Source organism: Gorilla gorilla, chromosome 16 (assembly GCF_029281585.2).
Source record: "Gorilla gorilla gorilla isolate KB3781 chromosome 16, NHGRI_mGorGor1-v2.1_pri, whole genome shotgun sequence".
NCBI lineage: Eukaryota > Metazoa > Chordata > Mammalia > Primates > Hominidae > Gorilla > Gorilla gorilla.
In genome coordinates this window covers 56,621,777-56,642,579 of record NC_073240.2, presented here as the reverse complement: position 1 = coordinate 56,642,579, position 20,803 = coordinate 56,621,777, and the positions used below count along the sequence as shown (strand labels likewise).

General features: G+C 39.9%; 1 protein-coding gene across 4 annotated transcripts in view; it reads left to right on the top strand.

Moving 5' to 3' along the window:
• Window positions 1-20,803, top strand: part of NEDD4 (NEDD4 E3 ubiquitin protein ligase) — a 171,187-nt gene that overhangs the window by 142,266 nt on the left and 8,118 nt on the right. For all 4 annotated transcript variants that reach the window (XM_055363995.2, XM_019011283.4, XM_019011279.4 and 1 more), the window contains 12 exons: window positions 2,770-2,889; window positions 5,103-5,303; window positions 6,974-7,054; window positions 7,285-7,339; window positions 7,430-7,488; window positions 8,827-8,892; window positions 13,724-13,953; window positions 15,162-15,283; window positions 15,373-15,443; window positions 17,267-17,362; window positions 17,691-17,764; window positions 18,018-18,078. In XM_055363995.2, coding sequence (XP_055219970.1) covers window positions 2,770-2,889; window positions 5,103-5,303; window positions 6,974-7,054; window positions 7,285-7,339; window positions 7,430-7,488; window positions 8,827-8,892; window positions 13,724-13,953; window positions 15,162-15,283; window positions 15,373-15,443; window positions 17,267-17,362; window positions 17,691-17,764; window positions 18,018-18,078 — 1,236 coding nt within the window. The remainder of the gene's footprint in view (window positions 1-2,769; window positions 2,890-5,102; window positions 5,304-6,973; window positions 7,055-7,284; window positions 7,340-7,429; window positions 7,489-8,826; window positions 8,893-13,723; window positions 13,954-15,161; window positions 15,284-15,372; window positions 15,444-17,266; window positions 17,363-17,690; window positions 17,765-18,017; window positions 18,079-20,803) is intronic.

The following is a 20,803-nucleotide window of genomic DNA, read 5'->3' as shown; positions in this document are numbered from 1 at the left end:
CCAACCATCTGGAACTTTGAATGGCAGTCTAGATATCAGCCTTGAAAAGTAGGGTATGTTCTAGCACAGGAATGCAGAGTCTCCAAAATCCTCATCCCATGAGTGGGTTATCTGTCTAAATAACACCCTGCACTAAGAAAGGGACACAGATCCTGTGCTGAGGAATGAGAGGTCGCCCACCTATGCATCATTGCTCTGGTCAGTATTGACCATCAACAAGAGGACAGATGCCATTGAAAGACTATCATCGCCAGCCTTACTCTCACTCACTGTCATCTGTCCAGCCTCCTCCATTAGATCAGAGCCCACTCAAGCTGAGTTCCATGGTATTTTTCCCTCTGCACATTATAATGTCCTCTATACAATGAATATGTGGAAGTTCTCATTGACTGACAGACATTCACCCAAGACACAATTTTAGGTGGACCGGATGAGCAGCAGAATCTCGAGATGATTTATATTTTAGTACCAGAAAAGTTGTTTCCATGCCTTTTTTTTCCCTCAATACATTGATTGGGGTTTTTTTTTTAAGAGCTTTCTTGGAGTATAATTTACATACCATAAAATCCACCCATGTTTGATCATACAATTAAAGAGTTTTTGTAAATTTATACAGTTATGGAGACATCACCACAATCAAGTTTAAGAAACTTCTGTCACCCCCAAAAGTTCCCTCAATCCCTATGCCTACTCTCAGTTGCAAGCAACCGCTCATCTGCTCTCTATTGCTACAGTTTTTGCCTTTTCTAGAAATCTCATGTAAAGGGAGTCATAGGGTGTAGGCTTACGTGTCTGACCTTTTTCACTTAGCATGCTGTTTTTCACATAGACCCATGTTACTGCATGCCTCTATTAGTGCACAGTATTCCACTATAGAGATATATCCACTACATTTATCTGTTCACCAGCTGATGGACACTTGTAGAACTGGGCAGCATTTAAATCCATCATTTTGTAATCTAACAGCTCATCACAACTGTCCCCAAAGTATGTAGGACTCCCATCTATTTAGTAAGTGGTGTCTTCACTGTAGAGACTGGTGGTGATGGTTTTTATGTTGTAAGCCACCTTAGGGAGCCACACCAAACCAGGGCTTATCTGGTTCAAAATGACAACAGGAAGGCCAGATTTAGGACTTTTTTTTTGGGGCGGGGGGGATGGAGTCTCGCTCTGTTGCCCAGGCTGGAGTGCCCAGGCTATCTCGGCTCACTGCAATCTCTGCCTCCTGGGTTCAAGTGATTCTCCTGCTTCAGCTTCCCGAGTAGCTGGACTACAGACGTGCACCACCATGCCCAGCTAATTTTTGTTTTTTTTGAGTCGGAGTTTTGCTCAGTTGCCCAGGCTAGAGTGCAATGGTGCAATCTCAGCTCACTGTAACCTCTGCCTCCCAGTTCAAGCAGTTCTTCTGTCTCAGCCTCCTGAGTAGCTGGGATTACAGGTGCCCACCACCATGCCTAGCTAATTTTTTTGTATTTTTAGTAGAGACGAGTTTTCACCATGTTGGCCAGGCTGGCCTCGACTTCCTGAACTCAGGTGATCCGCCCACCTCAGCCCCCAAAAGTGCTGGGATTACGGGGGTAAGCCATCATGCCCAGCCTGGATTTAGGACTATTTTAAGTAAGCCTGGAAATAACCAGACCTCTCTTTATTCATTTGTAACAAACTATGATAAATAGCATCTCCTAGCTTTTAGAGAAACAAGGGAGGAGTAACTGTTGATTCAGCAGATAAGCATGATTTCTGTTGTTAGATTACCTGGGTTCAAATCTCAGCTCCATTCCTTAGAAGCCATGTCGCTTAACAAGTTACTTCCATTACTCTTGGCCTTTTGGCTAAGATCAAGTATAGTAACAAGTTACTTCCATATTTTAAGCTTCTGTTTACTCACCAGTAAAATGAGCCAGTATTAGTAATTATCTCATTGAAATTCAGGTGGGAAGTAAATGACGTTATCTGTGTTAAACAGGACATGTGCTTGTTATTGTTGGTATGTTTTATTAGGGTTGTTATCACTCTCATTATTATTGTTCTAGTGTTTTTTTTTCCCAAGTGAAGTACTGTACACTTTATTTTGCACATTTTAAGATATTTAAAATGTGGTTTATTTCACTAAAATGTATAATTTACCCATTTTATTATAATACATGGTTTTAGTTCAAAATAAAATATAATTTGTTTTAAAGCAAACAAGTAGTGAAGAAGGGATGTGGTGTTTTTTAAAGGATTCTTTCTTATTAATATTTAATTCTTCTGGCCAGGCACAGTGGCTCATGCCTGTAATCCCAGCACTTTGGGGAGGCCAAGGCAGGTGGATCACTTGAGATCAGGAGTTCGAGATCAGCCTGGCTAATACGGTGAAACCCTGTTGATGCTAAAAATAAAAAAATTAGCTGGGTGTGTTAGCACATGCCTGTAATCCCAGCTACTCGGGAGGCTGAGGCACAAGAATAGCTTGAACCCGGGAGGCAGAGGTTGCAGTGAGCCGAGATCATACCACTGCACTCCAGCCTGGGCAACAGAGCAAGACCCTGTCTCTCTCTGTCTGTCTGTCTCTCTCTCTCTCTCTCTCTCTCTCTCTCTCTCTCTCACTCTCTCAGAAAAGGCAAATATATATATATATATTTCTAGAAAAGGCAAAACTGTAGTAACAGAGCAGATGAGTGGTTGCTTGGGGCTGAGAGTAGACATAGGGACAGAGGGAACTTTTGGGGGTGATAGAAGGATTCTTAAACTTGATGTATTTAATTCTTCTGTTATTCTTCACTTTAGCTTTTGCCTACTTCATCTGGATTGCCACCAGGTTGGGAAGAAAAACAAGATGAAAGAGGAAGATCATATTATGTAGATCACAATTCCAGAACGACTACTTGGACAAAGCCCACTGTACAGGTATCCTGTAATCTATTAACTTGCTTTCTTACAGGATTTAAACTGTCACATCCCTATGTAAACTATTACATCACTTTGTAGGATACACTGGATACTTCTAGCACCTTCTTTTTTTTTTTTTTTTTTTTTTTTTGAGATGGAGTCTCAGTCTTGTCGCCCAGGCTGGAGTGCAATGGCGCGATCGTAGCTCACTGCACCTCTGCCTCCTGGGTTCAAGCGATTCTCCTGCCTCACCCTCCTGAGTAGGTGGGATTACAGGTGCCCACCACCACACCTGGCTAATTTTTGTATTTTTAGTAGAGACAGGGTTTCACCATGTTGGCCAGGCTGATCTGAAACTCCTGACCTCAGGTGATCCACCCACCTCGGTCTCCTAAAGTGCTGGGATTACAGGCATGAGCCACCGTGCCTGGCCATAGCATCTTCTAATTATTTATATTCTGACACTGATGTTAAGTGTCTACCTTTTCCTATGAATCTCTAATATACACGAATTACCACTAGTTATTATATAAAACAAGTACAAATGAGAATAAGAGGAAAAAGCAAATGATCTCGTCTTTGGGTATTTTTGTAATTTGAATAGTTAGGATCATTATTTTAACTAAAAGATAATCTTGGCGATTGGGATCTATTAAAGAAGTTTATGCTGGGCCGGGCAAGGTGGCTCACGCCTGTAATCCCAGCACTTTGGGAGGCTAAGGTGGGAGGATCACCTGAGGTCGGGAGTTCAAGATCAGCCTGACCAACATGGAGAAACCCCATCTCTACCAAAAATACAAAAATTAGCCAGGCGTGGTGGCGCATGCCTGTAATCCCATCTACTCAGGAGGCTGAGGCAGGAGAATCGCTTGAACCCGGGAGGCGGAGGTTGCGGTGAGCCGAGATTATGCCATTGCGCTCCAGCCTGGGCAACAAGAGCGAAACTCCATCTCAAAAAAAAAAAAAAAAAGAAGTTTATGCTGATGACACCTCACCCTTGGCAACAGTGTCATCTATAATATTTCCTTGTAAGTGTTTAGCAAAATATTTATTTTCTCTTATCACCATGTCTCTTGTTGAGAAATGTTTTAACATTGAAAAGCGCAGAGAATAATATAGCAAGTGCACATATTGTTTACACTCAGAATTACCATCATTAACAAGTTACCATATTTCTAGACATTTTATTTTTAAAAATAAAGTCTTATAGATTAAATTCCTTTTAGCCAAGCTCTTGGTCCCATTCCCCAGGGGGAACCACCATCTTGAATTTGTTGTGTTTTCTAGCCTTTTTTATATACTTAGATAAAGAGCTTAAAAATGTAAAATAAAATTAGCTGGGCGTGGTGGTGCATGCCTGTAATCCCAGCTACTTGGGAGGCTGAGGCAGGAGAATTGCTGGAACCCGGCAGGCAGAGGTTACAGTGAGCAGAGATTGCGCTCCTGTACTCCAGCCTGGGCAACAGATCAAAACTCCATCTGAAAAAAAAAAAAAAAGGAAAAGAAAATGTAAAATATTGTTTATATGCCTGTGTTTCTAATTTTGCAACGAGAGAACACTCATTTTATTTTATAGAATGAGGTGCTGCTTGATAAAAAAAAACTTTGCATTGATGTTGTGGCCCTGTAAGTCTACACCTTTTTGCTTAACATTGTTTTAAAGCTCTGTCCATGTTGTTATAGATCCAGTGTATTTCTCTTAACTACTAATATTCCATCATGAATATATTGCATTTCAATTATCCATTTCTGTGGTAGATATTTGCCATTCATTTTGTCTGCCCAACATTTGAATCTACTTCTGTGTATGAGGAATTCCCCATCCTGCGAGTTTTGGGAAAACAAAGATGACCTCCTCCTATAGGCACCAGAGCTCCCCTTGCAGCTAGGGCTTGAGCTTGCAGACCTCGCTCCTTCAGTCAGATGCACCCACAGCATACTGTTAACTAACATCTTACTGCTTGAGAATTAGTTGAAAAATTATAAATTACTGTAAAAATAAAGTTTTACAAAATAATTTATTGGAAAAATGTTATTAAATGTAATGCATTATTGAAATGTTGGGAAAATATTAACATGCCATAACTACATTTGAAAATGAGCCTCAAATATTTAGAGTCTCTTTAATGGAGGGTGTGTATTCTATTTGCAGGTTAAGTTACCTTTTTAACTGCATCTATTTGTGAGTTCTCTCTATAAAATATTACAATATGATTTCATTAATGTGCTAGGCCACAGTGGAGACCAGTCAGCTGACCTCAAGCCAGAGTTCTGCAGGCCCTCAATCACAAGCCTCCACCAGTGATTCAGGCCAGCAGGTGACCCAGCCATCTGAAATTGAGCAAGGATTCCTTCCTAAAGGCTGGGAAGTCCGGCATGCACCAAATGGGAGGCCTTTCTTTATTGACCACAACACTAAAACCACCACCTGGGTAACTTTGATACTTTTCCATTTAAATTTATAACAACAGTAATCATCTCTTATGTATAGTTCCTTAAAATCTTTAAGTATATATTAGTATAACCTATGTTTCCTAATATTCATTGAAAGATATATTGAATTCTTAATAATATTATTTGTATTCAGGAGAATGCTTATGCATCTTTTTAATATTGTTTTGGATTATGATGGAGATATTCATGTTTACTTCCTATTTCCAGTTTTTAGCTCACTAGCCATAAATGCTTAAGAAGATACATAGGAATAATCCTTTGCTTTTATATGAGGCTTTATAGCTCCAAAGCACTTTTGAATCCATATCTCATTTAATATCAAAAAAACCTTGTGAGGCTAGGTAGAACAAGTATTTTTATTTTAAGATAAGGCTTAAAATTGTTTAGTGCTCGGCTTACTACTAATAGAAAAATTACCTAAAGGCCGGGTGCAGTGGCTCATGCCTGTAATCCCAGCACTTTGGGAGGCCGAGGGGGGAGATCACGAGGTCAGGAGATGGAGATCGAGACCATCTTGGCTAACACGGTGAAACCCCGTTTCTACTAAAAATACAAAATAATTAGTCAGGCATCGTGGTGGGTGCCTGTAGTCCCAGCTGTTCAGGAGGCTGAGGCTAGGGAATGGCATGAACCCACGAGGCGGAGCTTGCAGTGAGCCAAGATCGCACCACTGCACTCCAGCCTGGGCAACAGAGCGAGACTCCGTCTCAAAAAAAAAAAAAAAGAAAAATTACTTAAAATTAGCAGCAGATGAATAGATTTTAATTAATTATTAAAAGACCAACATAGCTTAAATAATACTAAAATTATTTAATAAATTAATAATATTAAAATAATATATATAAATTAAACCAAATAAATTTAATTTTGTTCTCTTTTTTAACATTCTGAATTGGCCTTTGATAACCTTTTTGGGCTTACCTTCCTCTTATTCAAAAATATTAATCGACCCTTGAACAGAGAGCTGGCAAAATGCATGTTCTGGGGCTTAGAAATATCATGTGGTCCAGGGCCAGGCACAGTGGCTCCCACCTGTAATCCCAGCACTTTGGGAGGCCAAGGCGGGTGGATCACCTGAGGTCAGGAGTTCGAGACTAGCCTGGCCAACATGGAGAAACCCCGTCTCTATTAAATATACAAAAATTAGCTAGGCATGGTGGTGCATGCCTGTAATCCCAGCTACTCAGGAGGCTGCGGCAGGAGAATCCCTTGAACCTAGGAGAAAGAGGTTGCATTGAGCTGAGATGGTGCCATTGTACTCCAGCCTGGGCGACAAGAGCGACACTCCGTCTCAGAAAAAAAGAAAGAAATATCATGTGGTCCAATTTAATGTCCTACTCTTTCACCAGTTTTTACATAGAGAAAAGCCCTATATAGTGACACATTTCCTAAAGAGCGGGGCAAAAGAAATGACCAGTTAGTGGTGATCCCTGAGAACTGATCATTATTCCTTTTGATATTATAGCCTGACAGTGATAGATTTTAGAAGGAGAAAATATTGTGTCACATATTTAGGAAATAAAGTATAAATTGACTTTTACAAGAGAATATTTTAAATATCCATTGATGTTAGAAAACATGGTAACAGACTGACTTTGATTATTTTAAAATTTGTGTGTATTGTTCTTTATTTACTCTACCAAAAAAGGAAGATCCAAGATTGAAAATTCCAGCCCATCTGAGAGGAAAGACATCACTTGATACTTCCAATGATCTAGGGCCTTTACCTGTAAGTGTATAGAAATGCTAACCCATCTAACTTGGCTATCTCAAATATTTTGCATTTTTGGGTATAGTATTTCTTTATCATCTATAATTAATATTATTATTAAAATGTTGATACCTTCTAAGAATGGAATGGAATATGCAAGTTAAATTAACCATACAACCAGTGCTATTTTTCTACCCATTCATCTACGACCCTATTCTAAAATAATTGAAATACATTTTTAATTATAGCCAGGATGGGAAGAGAGAACTCACACAGATGGAAGAATCTTCTACATAAATCACAGTATGTGCAGTGCGATTTTTCATTATGTTATTTTTTGTAATAAATTTTATGTGTGAGAAAGTACATCTTTTTTCTTTTTCTTCCCTTCAGATATAAAAAGAACACAATGGGAAGATCCTCGGTTGGAGAATGTAGCAATAACTGGACCAGTAAGTCTCTCTGTGCCAGTGTGCTCTGATGGGACTGTCCACTCACCTGTCTCTTCAAGAGCAGATAGTCACGGGCATAACCCTACAGGCATTGAGAGGAAAGCACATTGGCCATTCTCTCTTCTCCCCCATTTCCCATTCTCCAAGTCTCAGTTATTTGAAAAGATTCTATAATGTCATTATCCTTACCCTACGCAATAGCAGTGGGGGGACAAGTGAGCCAGACAGTCAGAATGCTAAGGCAGTGTGGGCTGCTGAGCTCAGGCTGGTGCCTCCCACTGTCTGAACAAGAATGATGACAGTCCTCCACAAATCAGAGAGGAGCAAAGAGTGTATGCGGATGAGGAAGCAGCAGCACCCTATCCACTCCAGGGTCATTCTTAAATTTTTTTATAGAAATCAAGCCAGGCTCACACCTGTAATCCCAGCACTTTGGGAGGCCAAGGCAGGTGGATCACCTGAGGTCAGGAGTTCGAGACCGGCCCGGCCAACGTGGTGAAACCCTGTCTCTACTAAAAATGCAAAAAAAATTAGTTGGGCATGGTGGCAGGTACCTGTAGTCCCAGCTACTTGGGAGGCTGAGGCAGGAGAATCACTTGAACCCAGGAGGTGGAGGTTGTGGTGAGCTGAGGTTGTACCACCACACTCCAGCCTGGACAACAGAGCAAGACTCCATCTCAAAAAAAAAAAAAAAAAAGAAAAAGAAAAAGAAATCATTGTAAATGCCCAGTATGTAAGACACATCCACACTTAAGTATAAATATTACCACGTATGATAATTGTACTACTCTTGAGTCAGATTGATAGGAAAATTATCCTTTTTTATAGCTGCTTTTTCCATTTTATTCAGATTTTGTTTTCTAATTCATAAAAATAAATAAAACTGAAGATACCATTTTTTATTACTATTTACTGTCTCAACATGTAGTCCTTTAATGGCTCAAAAAGGCAACTCCTTGGAGTTCAAGGAAAAAGTACGCTTTTCACATTGTCCCTTTAATGGAGAAATCACTTTGAAAGTCTCTTTAGAAATGGAAATTTTTGTTTCTAATATTTCTCTACCTGGAAGAAATTTCCTATTTCTGGCATGCTGCATTTTAAGAATATTGCATAATGAAAATTACAGCCATAGGAATTGCTGAATACAATTTTATCTTAAACAGAGAAATTAAATATTTTAAAGTTTAAAGTTTTATATTTGTTTTTCTTCTAATTAAACTTTTCTTTCCAAATATTTTTCTTTTAACGCCCTTATGTTCATAAAATACAACAAATAAAAATTGTTCCAGAATAAAAACAACCTAAACTTCTTTATTTTTCCAAAATTTCCAACTAAAGGCAGTGCCCTACTCCAGGGATTACAAAAGAAAGTATGAGTTCTTCCGAAGAAAGTTGAAGAAGCAGGTTAGTGATGTTTGTAATAAATACTTAAGAGTCATCAATATATAGATGGAAAGTAATGGGAAATGTTTTTTTACAGTAATAATTTGTTCTATATTTGTAACAACTTTGAGTGAACAGTTTTTCCTAGAGAAAGGATGCTCATTTTTTGAGTAGCTGTGATATATCACTACAGACATAATTAGTTTATGTCTTTATTTTTCAGTATATTTTATAATATAGAAAAATGGCATTTAAAGTTTGCTTCCCAGAGCTCTAACCTGGTGTATCCTTGTGGGGTTTATGGGGCTTGATCTTTGTAGAATCTGAGCAAGAGTGGGTCAGGAAATTATCTTCTGGCCTAGTCTTTGACTGTGTTGGAGGACTGTCTGGATTTTTTTATGACTTTGTTGTTTTCCAGCGAAAGTCATTCATTCTCTACGGCTTCAAATGTAATGTCTCTACATAATTTAAAAATACAATCATGAGTGGAACTGTGCTCTTGTGACTTGTCTCCTTATGCTTATCAGTTATGTTCACTACACTTTTTCCCATCGCCACAAATGCAATATGTTTGGAACTAAACTCATCATCTGGCCATCTATTTCATTCCTGTTGGTGTCTGCTAGTTTTAACGCCTCTCTTACTTGCTCATCCTGTCCTCCTTTGCCTGCAGTTTAGGAATACTACCACTAGGTGGCCATATTGGGTTATACTTTCTTGCATTCTAAGCCAGAAGCTGGCTTTCACAAAGATTCAAGATGGTGGGTGGGCTACCTCGGAGTTTCACCCAAATTTTTAGCAAAAATAAAACATGATAGTTTTTTTAGTGTAAACATTTTATGCCCTAATAAAATCCTTAAATATCATAAACTTTCTAAACTCATTTTTAAGGATAATTTTGTGGGCCAGGTGCAGTAGCTCATGCCTGTAATACCAGCACTTTGGGAGGTCGAGGTGGGTGGATCACTTGAGGTCAGGAGTTCAAGACCAGCCTGGCCAACGTGGTGAAACCCCCGTCTCTACTAAAAATACAAAAATTAGTTAGGTGTGATGGCGCACACCTGTAATCCCGGCTACTCGGGAGGCTGAGGCAGGAGAACCGCTTGAACCCAGGAGGCAGAGGTTGCAGTGAGCCAAGATCGCGCCACTGCACTCCAGCCTGGGCAACAGAGTGAGACCCTGTCTCAAAAAAAAAAAAAAGAAAAAAGAAAAAAAGAATAACTTTGTGTCAAAATTTCCCTGGAAATTTGTTTTCTACTTCTAGACTTTGGGATTTTAAATGTTTGCTGATTTATTGTTCTGCTAAATATTTTCATTGTTAATGAGAATACGCTGGAGGAATAGAAGCACTAGCTTCTCCATTTGCCACTCTGAGTGGCTGAAACATGTTGTAGTATCTAATTATTAATGTCTTCCAGGCAGCAGGAGATGGGAGACAATGCCATTACAGGCCTCAAAATACAAAAAAAAAAAAACATGATAAAAGCAATTATATTTGTTGATCTCTCATTGCATACCAGGCATTCTTCTTAGAAGTTTACATATGTTATTCATTTAATGTCTACAATAACTCTGTAAGGAAGGGACTACTATTACCTTTCACAGATGAGGAAACTGAGGCACAGAGAGAATAGGTAATGTGATCAAGTCCTATGGTTATTAAGTAGAAAAGCTAAGTGGTCTAGCTCCAGATCCCATGTTCCTAAGCAACATATCATATTGGTGACTAAGAGAATTAAGAGAGAAATTAATTAATTTGTATGGAAATTACCCAGAGTGCAACAAAGGTATGTAAGGGGATAAACATATAAAAGAAAGGTTAAAAGACATGAAGTCACCCCAGAAGGAGGGGACCAAGATCATGAAGAGGAGAAGGCTAAGAATATGAATTCTCACATTAATAAAAAGGCCCAAGCAGGACTTTAAAAATAAAATCCGTATCTAGACACATCATAGCAAAAGAGCAGAGTACTTAGAATGTAAGAACGTGTAACACCAAAACAGAAATAAAGAATATTAAAAACACCAGGTGCAGTGGCTCATGCCTGTAATCCCAGCACTTTGGGAGGCTGAGGCAGGAGGATTACTTGAGCTCAGGAGTTCAAAGCTGCACTGAGCTATAATCATGCCACTGCACTCCAGCCTGGATGACAGAGCAGTACTCTGTCTCAAAAAAAAAAAAAAAAAAAAAAAAAAAAATTGAAAACCGGTGCTTGAAAGCCGTGCACTGTCTTTAACCTTTTCCTCTTCCTTATCCTCAACATCTTGTAGTTAGGAATAATGATGGCTAATAATTACCATATGCCAGATACTGTGTAAGCATTTTTAATGCATGGAGTTGAAACAACTCCATGTGGGTCGCTATCATTATTATTATCCCTATTTTATAGATGAGGAAACTAATCCTTAGAAAAGACATGTAACCTGCCCAAAGTGTCACTCCTAGTGAATGGTGGAGTCAAGATTTGAACCCAGGACCAGATTCCAGAATGCATGCACTTGTCTACTACTCAGTTCAAACACTGAAGTTCTCTTGTACCCCTCTCTTCTTCCACTACCATTGCTCCTTCACAGGTCCCTCTGTCTTCTCTCACTCAGCTATTCCAGGGGTCTTTAACTGACCAGTGTGCCTCTTGTTTCTCCTCTTTAAAACCACCCTTTACACCCTGTCCCGTCAGCTTCTGAGAACCCAGCAATCTGACCGTGTGGCTCCCCAACCCAGAAACTCTCTTCATAACTGCATTCACACTGTCCACCCTCTGGCCCCAGACTACTTTTTTGCATTTTTCCCCTATAATCCCTGCTTTCTTTCCCTTCCTCTCCCTTCTTCTCCTTCTGTGCCCTCTAGGTATTAAATATATCAGACCTCTCATGTATGCTGTTCCTCCGTCCTTCCCTTCCTTTCTCTAAAGACTTCCTCTCAAAGCCTTCTTGATTGCCTCATTTGAAGTCAATGGCTCAGTCTTTTATGCCCTGCAGAACATTGCTTCCATCTCTATCATCAGCAATTGTCCTCCTATTTTAAGTCTCAGAATTAGCAGCATTTACACTTGTTTTTCACATATACTCCAGAAGAGAAACTCCTTGAGGAAGCAAGGACATCTTACCCTATGTTTTTATTCCCTTTATTCCCTTTTTTCCCCAACGTTGGCCCTACTACAATACCACCTGGCCCAGAGTAGGCCTTTGATAAATGCTTACCTGCACCAGCTGCCTAGTATCCAGTCTAAAGTTGCTTTTCTGCAAGCTTACCATTTTTTTAATGACATAAGCAGTATAGGAAGCTGCTCATATCATGCTTATATTGCTTATATCAACTGCTTACATTATTATGTTTCTATAGGGCTTTCCATTTTCCCTAAATAAATTGAGAATGAAATTGATTTTTTTTCCTTAGAGCTAACCTTCTTTTTTGGGGGTGACAGAATATTGATGGCATGTTTTCTCTTACCGGTTTCCCCTGGAAATTTGCCCATGAAGTACTGAGGAATAAAATATTTAGATATATCTTTTGTAAAATTTACAATAAGTTCTGCCTAAAGCATAGTTGTGTACATTTGTCACATAAGCAAAGAATGTACAAAAGATTAGTGAGGCAATGTAGCTCCATTAATTAAGAGCACAGACTCAGGAGCTAAGACTTTCTTAAGTCGTCTTCTTCAGTTTTATGTGTAAAATGAAGACAATAATAGTAGCTTTCGCATAGTGTTGTTATAAGGTTAAACACGTTAACCTGCCATTCCAGGGGACCCATGCCTGGCTGTATTAGTCCGTTTTCACGCTGCTGATAAAGACATACCTGAGACCGGGCAATTTACAAAAGGAAGAGGTTTATTGGACCTACAGTTCCACATGGCTAGGGAGGCCTCACAATTATGGCAGAAGGCAAGGAGGAGCAAGTCACATCTTACATGGATGGCAGCAGGCAAAGAGAGAGCTTGTGCATAGAAACCATTAGATTTCGTGAGACCCATTCACTATCATGAGAACAATGCGGGAAAGATCTGCCCCCATAATTCAATCACCTCCCACCAGGTTCTTCCCATGACACATGGAGATTGTGGGAGTTACAATTCAAGATTAGATTTGGGTAGGGACACAGCCAAAATATATCACTGGCACAGTCTGTAAATGTCACCATCTGTTAATGAGTGAAGCAAGATAGACTCCAGGGAGGAAAGGAGAGGTAGGGAAAAGCCTGAACAGACAGGCACAACAGCTAGCAGGCAGTGGCTATCCTACAGGTCACAGAACGGTGTTCATTGGAACTTAATATGAAAAGGACTGTTAACGAAATGCCTTCATGGGGGCATTACCATCACCATCAATTGCTTCTTTAGGCCGGTGCCATGGCTTATGCCTGTAATCTCAGCACTTTGGGAGGCCAAGGCGGGAGGATTGCTAGAGCTTAGGATTTTGAGACCAGCCTGGGCAAGATGGCAAGACCTCAAAAACTTAAAAAATTAGTCAGACATGATGGCATGCACCTGTGGTCCAGTTACTTAGGAATCGGAAGCAAGAGGATCACTTGAGCCCATGAGGTCGAGGCTGCAGTAAGCCATGTTCATGCCACTGCACTCCAGCCTGGACTACAGAGCTGTCTCCAAAAACAAAAGCTTCTTCAGATGTAAAGAAGTCTGTATTACTAAGTGATTAAAGAAAATGCAGGAACTGTCTCATACCATAGAGGAAACCAAGACAATATACCTAGTTGTGTTTTCCCTGAGTATATTACGTAAGGAAAAAGAGACTTGGACACAGGGTGTAGAGGGAATGTTATAACTTTATGAGAGATAGGTTTGTTATTATGTTGAACTGATTTAAACAGTACGTCTCTCCTCTGGATTTTCAGAATGACATTCCAAACAAATTTGAAATGAAACTTCGCCGAGCAACTGTTCTTGAAGACTCTTACCGGAGAATTATGGGTGTCAAGAGAGCAGACTTCCTGAAGGCTCGACTGTGGATCGAGTTTGATGGTGAAAAGGGATTGGATTATGGAGGAGTTGCCAGAGAATGGTTCTTCCTGATCTCAAAGGAAATGTTTAACCCTTATTATGGGTTGTTTGAATATTCTGCTACGTAAGTACCTTTACAATGATTATCGGCAGAAAAAGAAAAATCACTGTTTTAAAAGTAAGAGTCGGCCGGGCGCAGTGGCTCATGCCTGTAATCCCAGCACTTTGGGAGGCCGAGGCGGGCGGATCGCAAGGTCAGGAGATCGAGACCATCCTAGCTAACATGGTGAAACCCCATCTCTACTAAAAATACAAAAACTTACCCAGGCGTGGTGGCAGGCACCTGTAGTCCCAGCTACTCGGGAGGCTGAGGCAGGAGAATGGCGTGAACCCGGGAGGCGGAGCCGAGATCACGCCACTGCACTCCAGCCTGGGCAACAGAGTGAGACTCCTCTAAAAAAAAAAATTACCATTTTAGCCATTTTAGATATACAATTTAGAGTCATTACGTACATTCACATTGTTGTGCTGCCATCACCACTATCCAACTCTAGAACTTTTTCATCTTCCCAAAATGAAACCCTATACCCAGTAAGCACTCGCTCCCCATTCCCTGGCAGCCACCATTCTGCTTTCTGTCCCTATGAATTTGACTCCTCTGGGTACCTCACATAAGTGGAATCATTCAATATTTGTCTTTTTGTGACCAGCTCATTTCACTTAACATGATGTCTTCAGGGTTCATCCATGTTGTAGTATGTATCAGAATGTCCTTCCTTTTTAAGGCAGAATAATATTCCATTATTTTTGCATATAATGCTTTGTTTAGGCTGGGCGTGGTGGCTCATGCCTGTAATCCCATCACTTTGGGAGCCCGAGGCAGGTGGATCACAATGCCGGGAGTTCAAGACCAGCCTGACCAACATAGTGAAACCCTGTCTCTACTAAAAATACAAAAATTAACCAGGCATGGTGGCGGGCGCCTGTAATCCCAGCTACTTGGGAGGCTGAGACAGGAGAATCACTTGAACCTGGGAGGCAGAGGTTGCAGTGAGCTGAGACCATGCCATTGCACTCCAGCCTGGGCGAGAGCAAGACTGCATCTCAAAAACAAACGAACAAACAAAACTTTGTTTATACATTCATCTGCCAGAGGACATTTGGGTTATTTCCACTTTTTGACAGAAATTACTATTTTTAAAACCATTAAATCCAGTGGAGGAATGTGGTTCTAACAGTGGTAAACAACTCTTAAAGGAGGAAGATTATTTGTAATTATTTGTCATATTAAAGTTTTTCAAATGAAGTATTTAAATGGGGTTGTCTTTACAGGGACAATTATACCCTACAGATAAATCCAAACTCTGGATTGTGTAACGAAGATCACCTCTCTTACTTCAAGTTTATTGGTCGGGTAGCTGGAATGGCAGTTTATCATGGCAAACTGTTGGATGGTTAGTATTAAGTATAAACTTTTTACAATGTAATTACCTGTTTTCTTTCACTTGGTAATCATCCTAAATGTATGTGGTTTTTTTGCAAGGTTTTTTCATCCGCCCATTTTACAAGATGATGCTTCACAAACCAATAACCCTTCATGATATGGAATCTGTGGTATGTCTTTTTCACTTATAGTATAGATGAAGTATAATTTAACAAGCAATTTGAACATTTTGAAGAATTTGCTTTTAATGACATGGAAGTTAATATATTATCATGTTTCAAAATACAAATGAACTTTTTCCTCAACGTTTTATTATGAAAATTTTCTAACATATAATAAAGTTGGAAGAATTTTACATTGGACAGTTGTATATCTACTACTCACAATTGCTTTTTTCTAGATTTACTTTATCACATACCTATCTGTCTATCCATCAGTCTATCTTAGTTTCTTCATGCATTTCAGAGTAAGTTATAGATAACATTAAACATCCCACTAAATACTTCAATAGGTTATACCAAGTTATGTGTCTTTTGAATCAGTATTTGCATTATGATCTTTTATGATGAATGTTATATATATATATATATTTTTTTTTTTTTTTTTTTTTTGAGACAGAGTGTCACTCTGTTGCCAAGCTGGAGTGCAGTGGCATGATCTCGGCTCACTGCATCCTCCGCTTTCCAGGTTCAAGCAATTCTCTGCCTCAGCCTCCTGTGTAGCTGGGACTACAGACGCGCGCCACCACACTCAGCTAATTTTTGTATTTTTAGTAGAGACGGGGTTTCACCGTGTTCACCAGGATGGTCTCAGTCTTTTGACCTCGTTATCCGCCTGCCTCAGCGTCCCAAAGTGCTGGGATTACAGGCATGAGCCACCGCACCTGGCCAAATGGTGTATATTTCTTAAATGGCAGTCGAAAGGCAAAGCATTACGGTTAGGCTCCTAGAAAAAAACAGAAGCCCAAGGATTAAACCCCGGACTGTAGCCGTGTTGTTTCCTGTGCTGCTGAACAGCCTCACACAATGTGTGTACACATGAATTCGAGGACATCTTCCTTAGTACCAAGTTCATTTTTTATTCTTTTCTTATTACATATTAACAGCACAAACAGTGTGATTCTTTATAAATCATAAGATTGCACAGTTATTTGAGTTGGTTCATTGAGCCTCTATATTTATTTAGAGATTTTTCTTTAACTCGGGCTGGGTATAAACAGTGGCCTCCTCATAGCTACTTAAACATTTCACACTTAGTGCCGGACACAGGGGTGCGCAACTGTAATCCCAGCACTTTGGGAAGCTGAGGCAGGTGGATCACTTAAGGTCAGGAGTTTGAGACCAGCCTGGCCAACATGGTGATACTCTGTCTCTACAAAAAATACAAAAATTAGCCGGGCGTGGTGGTGCGTGCCTGTAGTCCCAGCTACTTGGGAGGCTGAGGTAGGAGGATCACTTGAGCCAAGGAGGTCAAGGCTGCAGTGAGCCACAATCGCCCCACTGCACTCCAACCTAAGGGACAGAGCGAGACCCTGTCTCAAAAAAAAAAAAAATTAAATTAAAAAATAAAAATAAAACATTTAACACTAAGTCACATAGGCATATGAAGAATGTGCTAAGTGCTCCTGGATATCCAAAGAAGTTAGGTTTTATCTGAAAACTTCTGTATTCATTCCTTTAACTGGATGATAAAATCTGTACCTCCACTGCTTCCACATAAACATAGATTCTGAACTTTTAAGTAGGCACCAATTGATTGATTGATTGATTGATCGATGCGTTTTTACTCTTGCCCTTACCTGTCATCCATCTCTTTTTGTAATACACACACATACACACATACATTTTTGTTTATATATGTGTGTAAGTAAGTAAAGGATGCCCATCTGACCTCTCATCTTTTACCCAATTATTCAGACCCTCTACATACTGTTTTTTGCAATTTCAGGTGTGTTATAGATACAAATTTTAAATATGTAATTTTTCCCATCTAGGATAGTGAATATTACAATTCCCTAAGATGGATTCTTGAAAATGACCCAACAGAATTGGACCTCAGGTTTATCATAGATGAAGAACTTTTTGGACAGGTTTGTGAATTTTGATCAGTTAAAATGGCACATAAATTGTGAAACACATGTTTAGATGTTAATACGTACACTTAATACATTCCTAGGCTCTGTTTTTACATTCATTTTCCAGTAACAAAAGCTGTCTCTGAGCAAGAATTTGTACTTTCTTTAACATTTGACTCGTTCCATATTTATTTTAGTAAAACTAGTATTTTAAGTTTTCTTAGCTTTTAACTTTTGACTGGACTTAATTTAAAACACCAAGTTTCTCGTATAACTACAATATGTATACTTTTAAAATTTTTCTCGCTAAAATAACATATCAAGTTATTGTGTTTAATTTTAGACACACCAACATGAGCTGAAAAATGGTGGATCAGAAATAGTTGTCACCAATAAGAACAAAAAGGAATATATTTAGTAAGTATTTTATTAGTATTTTATTGGATATAATTTTGTACTTTATTCCAAAAAGACTCTTCTTACCATCTTTCTCTGTCCCCTTGTCCAGAATCTCAGTGTTCTTTTTCTCTATCACAATGCAGTAGCAAGCACTCATATTCAGCTTTTACCTTGGGCTCAGCTAGCCTTTAGTTTTTGTTTCTAACTAGAATAATTGTGCCTCAGAATTTTGTCTTGGTTCACATGAAAATGAAATGTTGTTTCTTTTTAGTCTTGTAATACAATGGCGATTTGTAAACCGAATCCAGAAGCAAATGGCTGCTTTTAAAGAGGTATTCATTTTCTTTTATTTGCTCTTCCATAATGTCACAGTATAACCTATAAGTTTCAAATATTAGGCCTCATCACATCTGAGAAAAATAAGTATATGGCTTGTTTTGTGAAATCATTCTAAATTATATTTTTATATTAACTAAATATTCCATTCAGTCATTCAAGAAGTCTAGACAATAAACATGGACAGGTCCCCTTTCCCCCAAGCGTTTTCCCTATTCCATTCTCTTCACTTTAGGACAGCAAAAGAACAAGAGTGCTTTAGGGATAGTATAACATATTGTTTGTTTTTCTAAATAGGATCACCTTATCCATTTTGTTTTGTGACTGACTTTCTTCTTTTTTTTTTTTTTTGAGCGCGGAGTGAGTCACTTTGTCGCCCAGGCTGGAATGCAGTGGCGTGATCTCGGCTCACTGCAACCTGCACCTCCCGGGTTCAAGCAATTCTCCTGCCTCAGCCTCCCGAGTAGCTGGGATTACAGGTGCCCGCCACCACGCCTGGCTAATTTTTGTATTTTTAGTAGAGACAGGGTTTCACCATGTTGGTCGGGCTGGTCTCAAACTCCAGACCTCAAGTGATCCATCCACCTTGGCCTCCCAAAGTGCTGGGGTTACCAGTGTGAGCCACCGTGCTCGGCCTACTTTCTTCTTTTATCAGATATTTATTGGGGATATTTACATGTGAAGACATATAGCTGCCTTTCTTTGTGGCTATATTTTATTCAGAATATAAATTAAAAAGTTACTTAAATTTTTCCAGTTGGTAGACAGATTGTCAGAGCATTCATTTCTTAAGCTAACTTACAATCTTCTGTTAAATATGTATCTGGCTGGGCATGGTGGCTGACGCCTAAAATCCCAACACTTGAGGAGGCTGAGGCGGGAGGATTGCTTGAGCCCAGGAGTTCGAGACCAACGTGGACAACATAGGGAGACCTTATCTCTATAAAAAATTAAAAATTTGGGCACGGTGGCTCATGCCTGTGATCCCAGCACTTTGGGAGTCCGAGGTGGGCAGATTGCCTGAGGTCAGGAGTTTGAGACTAGTCTGGCTAATGTGGTGAAACCCCGTCTCTACTAAAAATACAAAAAAATTAGCCGGACGTGGTGGCGTGCACGTGCAGTCCCAGCTACTCGGGAGGCTGAGGCAGGGGAATTGCTTGAACCTGAGAGGCAGAGGTTGCAGTGAGCCAAGATCACGCCACTGCACTCCATCCTGGGCAACAGAGCGAGACTCCGTCTCAAAAAAAAAATTAGCCTGGTGTCATGGCATGTGCATATGGTCACAGCTACTTGGGAGGCTGAGGCTGGAGGATCACTTGAGCCTGGGAAGTCGAGGCTACAGTCAGCTATGAGCTATGATGGCACTACTGCACTCCAGTCTGGGCTACAGAGTGAAACCTTGTCTCTAAAGAGTGTGTGTGTGTGTGTGTGTGTGTCACATACTTTTTCATAAATTCAGTATTGAGTACTATGTGTATGGTGCTGTACCAGGCCAAAAGACATAGGTCCTGTTATTAAGGGATGTATGATGTAAAGAGTGAAATGACAGAGGCAAGCATAAAGTGCTAGGTGAGCACAGAAGAGAAGTACAAACCAGGGAGGGGCAAAGGAAGGGACAAAGAAGGACTAGAGGGATTGGCCAACCATGGAGAAGAGGGAAATGCAGTTCTAAGCAGCAGGAGCAGCGTGTGTGAAGTCTGGCAATAAGGTAGGCTGTACCCACAGGCAGTTGAGTATGCTGGGTGAGAGAATGCAAGAGGGAAACAATCAGCCTGCGGAGCTAACAGACCAGCTTATACAGGGCCTGTGTGTGAAGTGGTAGAGTTCGGAGTTTTCTCTGAATTTCAGTGAGGGAGAAGGAAGGTAGCATTAAAGGCTATTAACCAATAAGACACCAAGATTCAATTTATGTTTTAGATCATTCTGGAAGTGCTATGTAGAGCAAGTTAGAGGAGAGCCAGACTAGCAGCAGAGACTTCCCAGCAGAGTTGGGAAAGTGCTACAGTAATCTTGGTGAGAAATGGTAAGGAATTAAGGGAATGGTGAGGGAGTTGAGATAGGATTGGTAAGGGAATGAAGATAGTGGTGGTGTTCAGAGCTGCATGTGCATTTGAATGGCATTCAGAAAGGGAGACTTAAAGGATAGAGATGTATGGATTTGGGGATCATCTGCCTAAGTGTAGTGAAGCTGTGAACTCGGTACAATGGAAAATGTGAAAGGGCTGTGAACGTGGATGGCCTCACATGTGGAGAGAGACCTGGGAACACCAGCATCTTAACTGTTGTTTTGAATGGATGGTTTATGAATGGACAGTTTAGGGCATGGGGAAAAAAAAACAGAACAGGAGACTGCAAAGGAAATAAGGAAATTAACAGAGGCAGACAAAAAGGTATCAAGAGTAGACAGAGTTTCAATAGCAAAGATGGTTTTAATCATATCATACTGCAAAGAAGTCAAATATGATAAGGAATTAAATATGTTTATTAGATATAGCTGCAAAGCCATCTTTGACTTTTTCCAGAACAATTTCAAGGAAGCTGTAGTGTAGAAGTCCGATTGCAGTGGGTTGAGGGGTTAGATGGGAGGTGAGTGAATGGATTTGGTAAGTGCATAACACTATCAAGAACTTGGCTGTGAAGGGAAAAAGAGAGTCATTCGTTTTTGTTTGTTTGTTTGTTTGTTTTGCTTTGTTTTAAAGGTAGGTATGGGTTGAGCAAATT